Source organism: Trypanosoma grayi (assembly GCF_000691245.1).
Source record: "Trypanosoma grayi strain ANR4 Tgr_297_V1, whole genome shotgun sequence".
NCBI classification, from domain to species: Eukaryota; Euglenozoa; class Kinetoplastea; order Trypanosomatida; family Trypanosomatidae; genus Trypanosoma; species Trypanosoma grayi.
The window spans coordinates 1-9,415 of NW_008825916.1; the positions used below are offsets into that span (position 1 = coordinate 1).

The following is a 9,415-nucleotide window of genomic DNA, read 5'->3' on the forward strand; positions in this document are numbered from 1 at the left end:
ATATATATATATATATATATATATGCACGCATACACCGAGCCTTACGTTTTGAAGCAGCCGAATAAAGCAGAGTACAAGATTATTTTGTGACTTTTCTTTTCTGTCTTTTCCATACGTCTACCGCTACGTGCTTTGATGGCCATGAGCCCCTCACCAGCGGTGACGTTCCAACAACTCACTCAAGTTGTAGACATTTCCCATTAGCTCCGACACAGCCTTCACGCGGAGGAACTTATCCTCCGTAACGAACTCCACGGGTAAGTGTTCGTGCTCCAGGTAGACGGCAAACCCCAAAATCGAGTCGTCGTTCGTCGTCGCCTTACGATCATACGAAGGATCTACTTCACATCGTCGCTGAATGCGAAGATTGGCACCTCTTTCCAAAGTGGCGGCTATCCAGTTGCGAATCTGGCGCGCCGTGAAACGCAGTTTGCTGCTGTTGCCCTTCGTGCACTGAACAGCGCCTTTGCCCTTATTCCATGCATCCAGCTCTGCAATCACATCGAACGGGATGCACAACACACAGTGTTTCAGCAATTTATCAAGCGTCTGTGGTGTTGCTTGTAGTACGCTGCATGTATCTAGCACAACGTGCAGGCGCTTTCTACAGGGACTGGAAAAAGACGCTGAACCTGTTGCAGCCGCAGACTTCGTGCCCAAGGAACACAGCCGGGTGTTTCCACCTCCATTCTGCACAGGGGCAGCAGCAGCTGCTGCGTCGTGCCCCTGCATCGCCCCTGTCAAGGATGCAGCACTAAAAGTATGCATGTTGTCTGCACTGGCCCTCTCTATCATGGGCTTTTGTGTTTTGCTGCTACTCCCTTCCTGAAGAGGCGGCAATGGTCGCGCTGCCGCTCGATTGCCGTCGGCGCTGTACTTGTCAAGGTATCGGCGTATCTCCTCCAGCCTCGAGTTCTCCGCGGTGTGGAGAGGAGAGAGACGTGTTACCACAGACTTTCTCGCTGGTGTATCACCCATCTCACCACTAGAGGCAGGCGCAATTCTCCCCTGCTGACTACGCGCCTGTAGCTCATGCAAGCGCGAGTGCGCCTCCATCGAAGGCTGCACAAGAGGATTTGCCTGGCGCAGCGCATCGTCACCGACACACCGCCGGGCCACAGCTGACTCGCTTGTGTACACTTTTTGCTGGGTTACCGCCGCTCCTCGTCGTACTGTTACAGCACTCCGTTCCTTTCTGGCACGCAGCAACGATTGAAACTGGCCCCGTGCTACAAGACGGGGTTTCACACTGTTTTCTCGCCCAATCACTTTTGTGTGAGGCTCTGGCACCGCTTTGTTCTTGATGTCCGGCCCCGTGACGACAGAAGTGCCGAAACTTTCATTTGGCCTTGCATATCGGCAACCATTATTATTTATGCTCCCTTTGTTATCTCTGAAGTCGTTTTGATTGCCGCCCGCTGCAGAAACTCCTTCCGCTCCCTCACAGTAGCGTGAATACATCCGAAGGACGTCCAGGGAGTCACTCAAGCCAGGTGCAGTAGCTTCTACAGTGCTCTGCCGCTGCACCTCGTTGGGTCTTGCATGACCCTGACGCAGTTGCCCCAACGCCATGGGGTACGAGGACACACCAGACGACCCCCCTGTTCTTGCATCTAATGGTGCGGCTAACTTTGGGTTCGATGAGTGTGTCCCGCCACCTCCACCACTACAAAGAGACGCAGCGGAAAAGGGCGCTGACAGAGAGTGCTCCCGGTTCAGGAAATCCCACCGTTGCATGCGCTCCATCAATGTGTTGGAGACGCGGGCTTGCGGTGGAGGTGTGTTACATACTCGCAGCGCGGCATCACCCCCGCCGTTGAGCTCATGTGCAAAGGCGACGTTTTGAGTCGAGCAAGGGTGACTGCTCCACATCGCCCGTGCGTGTGAGCGCCTGTGCCTCCGTGTGTATGTGAGCTCCGCTCTCTACTTTTACGTATATAGAGCTACAATAATCAAAGAGAAAAAAAAGGTAGAAAGTATGCTACCACAGCAGCAGTGGAAGAAGCAGAAGTAACAAAAGACAACAGACCAGAAAGAAAAAAAAAAACATAGAAGGAAACAGACGCGTGTATTTCACTCACCGCATTCCCGACTTCTCGCCTCCAGGTGCTTCCAAAATTCAGAATGCCGTGAGACCTGTCTCTTCTCTGCCCCTGAGCCGCCATCCAATAGAAAAAGAGGATGCAGGGGTAACGAAACCGTCAACAACAACAGAGCAGAGAGCAACACATCAGAGGAAAGGGACACACATACCTCATATTCCATTAAGCAAGACTAAATGTTACTAGACCACAGAGAAAGCGACCAAACCGGCGAAGAATGGTTTGGGCCTTCCTTCCCATAACGGAGAGAATGGAGAAGTATATAAATATTCCCTCCCACTTTGCTTGCACCACACGCCGTCTTCAAAGAAAGAGTCCAAACAGGAGTCCCAACTATAAATTTACTATTATTATTATTATTATTATTATTACAGACACCAAGGAAAGTGGCGAAAAGGTCCCTAACCTGCACTCTCGAGTGGGGCAGAGAAGGAGGGTTGGGCTGAGTGGGGCTTTCACAAGACTTACACCATACGACGATCTTTGGAATGGGGAAGACACGGGAAATGAATCTATAAGCAATACACCGCCACGCGCATATATATCCAGCCATTACTCTCCACGGCTCTCTCCCCGGCAAAAACAAAAAAAAAAACGAACCGATTTTGACTAGGAGAATTTATCTATTCATAGTCACTGCAGTTCAGTCTCACCACACAGGAATAAACCCTGTGATAAACACAACACCCATCCCATTGCCTCACCTTATTGTTTTCTCTACCAGCACCCCCTCAGCGTGGGCTTTTAGAGCTAACACAATATCTTCTGTGACGAGATACGTTGGGGTTTTTTCTAGAAGATGAGAGAAGTAACAGGCGCACGCCAATATATGATCGTCGTTGTTGCGGGATGCCTTGATCACGTCTCTCCACTTCTCCTTCGACTTCTGAAGGCGCAGACCAACCTCTGGCCTACCATCACTGTCGCCATCACCCCTTCTCCGACCACGGCTATTGTTGTTCTGTTGCTTCTGATTCTCCTGGTTGATCAGATCAAGAATACGCCGCGCCTTTTCATCGCCCTCTTGATTAGATTTCGACTTGAGTTCTTCATAAACTTTGGTTGGTAGAATCAGCAGGTGCCGCTGCGCTTCTACCTGCAAGCGCCTTAATATGTCCGTCTCCAGCAGGCTGCTGGTGTCGAAGACAAAGCAGCACCGCTGCACACTGGCGGGTGCCGGCTTCGCACGTGCCGCTGCTGTTGCTACTGCTGCAGTCCGCTGCGTACTGTCGGGCGCAGTGTCAGCCGCACTTTGTGTGCCCGACTGGCACCACGGGTCGCTGCCACTTTCACTGTCACTGCTGGACATGCTCTCCTCCCCCAAGTTGCTGCTAGAGTACAAACTCATGCCGAGAGGTGCGTCAATACCAGCAATCTTTGACAATAACAAGAATAGTGACTGCGACAGCAAGATAACAACAACACACAAGGGCAACTACTTTATCCTTGGTGGTGTGCGGCGCCCAACACCGAGAAGGACAAAACATAACAACAACAACAACAACGAGAGAAGGAGAGTGCAACGAGAAATGAGCACATGCACACACACACATACAGACACAAATGTGTACATGAGGTACAAGACAACCCAACAGGAACGAGAGAGGATTGAATCAGCTACCTGCAGTCAAGACTGACAACAACCGCTTCAACAAAGCCAAAATCGCTATCCAACACCACCACTGTGCGCATGCCTCATTCATTCCCCAATAAACAAGCACATACTATATATATATATATATATNCTGTGCGCATGCCTCATTCATTCCCCAATAAACAAGCACATACTATATATATATATATATATAGTATGTATGTGCGCGTGACTATATACGAGAAACAAATACACCAACTGCCTCATATATCACCGCTTCTCTAGCGTCGCCGAGAGTTCCCCGCGCCGGTACATCGCGACCAGCTCGTCGTAGCCGCCAAGGTACTTACCGTTTAGAAAGACTTGCGGCACTGTGTGCACGTCTGTTCGGCCAACGACCTCTGTGAAAACCTCCCGCCCATTGGGGATGATGTCGATCTCGAGGGACACGAAGCGGTGCTTCAGCTCAATCAGCAGCATCTTAAGCTTCGTGCAGAACTGGCAGTATGTGGCAGATATGAGCACAATCTTGTTCCGACGCAGCATCATGTCAAGGAACTGAGCGGCCCTTGCAGGATCTAATGCATTGTTCATCGTTGCGGTCTCCTCAGGACTTCCCGCTACTTTTTTTTTTGTGGTTTGTGGTGCACAACTGTTTTTCTTCCCTTTTCGTGTTTTTCTTAAACACGCTGCCGTCTCTCTCGATCCCTCATTCGTTATATATATATATATATATATTATATGTGTGGAGCAAAGTCCAAGGAAAAACAGCAGGTAGAGAAGCAAGCAAAAGGCAATTTGCAAAGCGCCAAGGCAAAACAGCAGCCAAAAGAGGACGAGCCAAGAGACCAAGGAAGCGTCGCTGCCACACACTTGCAGTAAACAAGTGCAGTGTCCACAAGGGGTGCTGCACAGCAGCAGCAGCCGGACAGAGTCGCGTAAACCCAGTTGCCGAAGAAGAGAGAGAAATCATGTGTGGGGGGACAAACACACCAACACACATAGACCCCTTGTGTAGCCAGAGGCATGTGGGCGAGCGACGCAGCTGAGGGAAAAACAACGAACAACAAGTGGACACATAAGCGTTAGCAGTTAAAGTTGACTTAAAACAATTATATCGTTAGAATACACCACACCAACCCCACTGGCCTCCTTTTTCTTAGCTCTTGCATCTGTCTCCAGACTTCCCAGTCACGCACACGCTCAATACACGTAGTCCGCAGAGGAGGTGACGGAAGACGACCCCAAGCTGAAATCCTGTGAAAGTGTGTTGTCGACCGAAGTGAACCCCAATGCCGGACTCTCCTGTGGCACCCAGGTGCCGTGAATCCCATTCGAGGGTCTGTAGCTGCTACTGCTGTCTCGGGATTCTACTTCTGCCTGCGCATCTTCTTCTGCTTCAGGTGGCGGTAATAGGGGCATGGCTCCATTGCGCAAGACATCCTGTTGCGGGCTGCCAACACCGTTATCTTGGGCAGCAACTGGACTGGCCTTCGTGACTCTTGCTGCGCCCGCAACGCGCGACGCATGCGCCTCATCATTTGTGGTTGAACTCGATGCAGTTCGGCGTGGGGGCGTCGGGGTTTCACTTCGATTCGGCTCCATCGCCCTCGCGTTTTCCATTCCATGTTGAGTCTCCTTAGTGTACTCATCTCGACTGTGATGCTTCGCTTGCTGCTGCTGCTGCTGCTCGTCACGAGAGCGTGATGAGCCACAGCTGCTACTGTTATTTAGTGGACGGCGACGCTTTTTTGCTTCCATGATCGGCAGGTGTGAGGCCACTAATGGCGGCGAAACCGACCGCCTTTCCCTTTCTTGCTGTTGCTGCTCTTCTTCCTCCATTAGTGTCTGAGTGGCGGGCGTCTCGAGATGCACCCGCTGCAGCCGGACCACCCCACTCGTTGCACCACCGCCGTTCACTTCCTCTGTGCCTTCATTATGTTGTTCCACTTCTTCTGACGTTGCTGCTTCTGTTACCTTCCTATCACTCTGACGCCGAGGCTTCGCGTTCGTCTTCAGCATTTCCTCCGTTTCTTCCCTTCGCTTTCGCTTCTTATCTCGCTTCTTCTGCTTCCTAGGTGCCGCTACCGCCTCTGCTGGTACTGCAGCTTCGTCCTTCACCACGGCCTCTGTACTTGAAAATCGCACGTCACCACGCCGCACCACCTCATAGCTGCCGCCATCCTCCACAGCGAAACATCCGAGCGGTAGTCCCGCGTGCTCACACAACTGCAGCCGCTGCCACCGCTGCGTAGATACCGCACCATTGCTGCTGCCATTATTGTAAATACCGTCGTTAACACCATCGTCGCTGTCAATATACCCATCTTCCTCTCTCACACGGTCACCTGTGGGGAGGACCCTAACAAGCAAGTATTCCGTGTTGCCCAGGAGTGCGGCGAGGTTTACCACACCCGTGGAGACGGCCGGCTGGCCGCTGAACGTGATATGTATGAGTGGCGGCGGGGGGAGATTAAGCTGCATCGCCTTCGCTACTTCACACATGTACGCAAACGCCCGAAGTATTTTGTGAATAGGGGGGAAAAAATACAGTGATTAACGAGTATATCATCCACACACGCTGGCACCAAAACAAAAAAAAAAGGCAAATGACATCAAGTCACCAACAGAACCACCTTCCGTGAATTAAAAGCACATAACACCACACTCACTTAGTCACAAAATTAAAACAGGTGATACTCACACGAAGATAGGATACACAAGCAAGCAAAACGCGGCAGCAAACTCGCACCAATATTTGCCAATGCACCACTAAAGTGGACACCCGATTCATAGACGAAAAACGTAATGGGGACTGCCACCCTCCTTCGCAAAAATTTATACATCCTCAGGACGTTCTGAGAGGTAGTACCGCTGCGCCCGGCCCCCACAACACGCAAATGGCCTCATCAAACAANAAAATTTATACATCCTCAGGACGTTCTGAGAGGTAGTACCGCTGCGCCCGGCCCCCACAACACGCAAATGGCCTCATCAAACAACTCCACCACGTGTACATCGGTGAAAGCTCCATCTCCTCATCCAAGTCTGGGCCAAGGGGATCACCATGCGGCAGCGTCGTCAGACGCCCCCCAGGCGAACATAGCATCGGATGCACCGGTGTATCAACAACCGCATCCACAGCAACTGATGTTTCAGATGCATCTGCGATACTCCCCTCCCCGATATCACCAGCAACGACGGAAAGGTGACCTTCCTCCACAGCTAAAGCAGAAATGTCGTATGTGGGACGATCTACAGTACCTGGAGCTGGTGCAACATCCCCCACTACAGCATTTGCACTTCCAACAGCAGACTCACCAACAAGTGCCTCATAAACACCTCCCTTAACAACAGTAGACTCCACATCATCAAAAGCCAAAGAACCATCCTGCAATGCAGAACCATTACTATTCGATCCTCCTACACCACAAGAAGAAGGCCACGCCGCAAGAGCATTGGAGTCTTCAAGCACCCCAACGTAAGACCCAACCACTGGCCCACTTACAGGAAAACTACATGAGGACCACCCTACCTGATGTGCAGCACTCAGCATGCCGACCCGGTTGGCCTCCTCCTGCCCAGCAATGGCACCACGGCCCTGCTGCTCCTCCTCACCCAGTGCCAGTGCGCAGACGAGCAACTCCTCACCCTGCTGTGCAGCACTCAGCATGCTGATCCGGTTGGCCTCCTCCTGCCCAGCAATGGCACCACGGCCCTGCCGCTCCTCCTCACCCAGTGCCAGTGCGCAGACGAGCAGCTCCTCACCCTGCTGTGCAGCTGCTGTGATGTTATTGTATTCTTCGACGTTTTTTTCTACTGTAGCCATGCTGTTATTCCATGGTCTTTGTTCGAGTGGTATACTTTCTTCAGCGGTGAGGTTGTTGCCATGCAATCCATTGCTTGTTGTGTTGGTGATGTGGCAGGGTTGAATATGTTGTTCTTCTGTTACCGTAGCAATGGTTGTTGTTTCGTTTTTCCGTTCTAATTTTCGTGCTTTACCTTGAATGATGTATTGACGGAATTCTTCCAATGTGGTGCAACTCACAGGCTTGTCAGTTTGTTCTAGGGTGATGGGTGTTGGGCTTTTCTTGGACTGTAGGGTGCTATCAGGTTTAATCGGGTCCTCACCGCCTGTGTAGGGAATATGAGTCTCGTGAGACGCTCCCAACGTAGTTTGCGGTAATGTGTGGTCTGGAATTCTTGTTTTTTGGGAGGGTTCGTCGTGGTGGATACCCTCAGCAGTGACTGTTGAGGGCAATGGTGTGTCCGCTCCGTTGGGGTGGTTTTGCGACTGCCGACGGAGTGCGTGCTGCTCAGCGTAAAAGCGTGCGACAAACTCCTCCTCCTCGTCAGCGCTCTCTTCGGAGTCGACTGTTTGGGACTTTGTGGATGCTGCTCCCTGCAACGAACGCTTCGTCTGTGGGGGGGCGCCAAACCGCTGCGCCGATGCCGCAGTGGAACATCTAGCTGTGTTGTCACCGCAGCCGCCACCTGACTGCGGTGTGCCAAAGGCCTCACTTATGTTGCGCCTCACACTGGATGCCAAGTACGGCTTCCACTCCGCGACGCTGCTGGTGCGAGGTGTCTCGTTCACCGGACCGGGGGGCGCCACACCGCTGCCCCTGACGTGTCTCTCAAGGTGGCTCCTGGTAAGGGGGGCTGGCTTAATGTCGCTGGCGGTACTCCCCCTCATTCTGTCCGACGAGGCCGCAGTAACGGTGTTTTGTGTCTCGCTGCCAAGACCATTTTCACGGCTGTGCGAGCCGCTCCGTTGCACCACCTCCTCCTTAGGAAGGTTAAGGAACACGCGTTCGTCGCGGTGAAACGAGTAGGGCTTCGACTTGGACCAATCTTGCAGGCGGGTCCGGGTTTGTTGCCGCTTCCACGTCACACGTGAGTACCGCATGGAGGCAGATGTTGTTTCACTCGGGCATCCGTGAAACATGGACGGCGCAAATGACTCGGCGTGTGGTGTGGTGTCACCGTCGTCCCAGAAGCTGACGCTGTCCCACCGCAGGGAGCCAGGCTCGCCACTGCGCAAAAGTGCAGAGGGTGGGCCGCGGCTCACGTCTTGGGCGTCGTCCAGCGGAAGCGGGCAGACACGCGGCACCATCAGGGGTGCGGGGGCCTCTTGCTGTCGCTCTTCTTTATTCTGCATTGTGCTCCCCCCAGTGGCTGTTCTGCACTCTCTCGGCGAGTTTTGAAATACCAGTGAGTCAAAAGAGAGACACACACTAAAGAAAACTAAACACTAATGAATATTGGATGCGGACCACACATACATACACCGTTTGTGCGTATATTTGTGTATTTCCAACCGCTTTCTTCTTCCTTTAACTTTACTTCCTGGCCTGTAAGCAAGATTTGGCTTACGTTTTCAGCCTCGCCACACTTCTGTCGTTGAGATTTTTTTTTTGTCTCTTTATACTTCTCACGCAGATCTCCTCTTTGTAAATATCCACTTCTTCTTCTTGTATATTTCCTCCTCTGCATACACAGAGGAAACACCGTTGTTTCGCGGTGAAGCACGCAATGGGGGAGAAACAAAGACCAGAAAACACACAGCACGATGTTTTCGCGCAGATGTGCACGCTGCGCCACTCACACCGCCGAAGCAGACCACAATGGCGTGTGCCAGCGAACATACCTACCAGGCAACAACATCAACAAAACCGAAACCAAACAGGATATCAAAATCCCCCCCCCCCCCCCCCC

General features: G+C 52.1%; 5 protein-coding genes across 5 annotated transcripts; all 5 read right to left on the bottom strand.

Annotated features, from left to right (window-relative positions):
* Window positions 1–151: 151 nt before the first annotated feature.
* Window positions 152–1,873, bottom strand: DQ04_02971000 (hypothetical protein; the record flags this gene model as incomplete). Its single annotated transcript, XM_009312382.1, has 1 exon — window positions 152–1,873. The coding sequence occupies one exon, from the start codon at window positions 1,871–1,873 to the stop codon at window positions 152–154; it is 1,722 nt and encodes a 573-aa protein (XP_009310657.1).
* Window positions 1,874–2,803: 930 nt separating this feature from the next.
* Window positions 2,804–3,412, bottom strand: DQ04_02971010 (hypothetical protein; the record flags this gene model as incomplete). Its single annotated transcript, XM_009312383.1, has 1 exon — window positions 2,804–3,412. The coding sequence occupies one exon, from the start codon at window positions 3,410–3,412 to the stop codon at window positions 2,804–2,806; it is 609 nt and encodes a 202-aa protein (XP_009310658.1).
* A 555-nt stretch (window positions 3,413–3,967) lies between these two features.
* DQ04_02971020 (glutaredoxin) lies at window positions 3,968–4,291 on the bottom strand (the record flags this gene model as incomplete). Its single annotated transcript, XM_009312384.1, has 1 exon — window positions 3,968–4,291. The coding sequence occupies one exon, from the start codon at window positions 4,289–4,291 to the stop codon at window positions 3,968–3,970; it is 324 nt and encodes a 107-aa protein (XP_009310659.1).
* Window positions 4,292–4,900: 609 nt separating this feature from the next.
* DQ04_02971030 (hypothetical protein) lies at window positions 4,901–6,202 on the bottom strand (the record flags this gene model as incomplete). The annotated part of the gene is made up of 1 exon (XM_009312385.1): window positions 4,901–6,202. One exon carries the CDS (start codon window positions 6,200–6,202, stop codon window positions 4,901–4,903), a length of 1,302 nt encoding a protein of 433 aa, XP_009310660.1.
* Window positions 6,203–6,620: 418 nt separating this feature from the next.
* DQ04_02971040 (hypothetical protein) lies at window positions 6,621–8,858 on the bottom strand (the record flags this gene model as incomplete). Its single annotated transcript, XM_009312386.1, has 1 exon — window positions 6,621–8,858. One exon carries the CDS (start codon window positions 8,856–8,858, stop codon window positions 6,621–6,623), a length of 2,238 nt encoding a protein of 745 aa, XP_009310661.1.
* Between the last annotated feature and the right edge of the window lie 557 nt (window positions 8,859–9,415).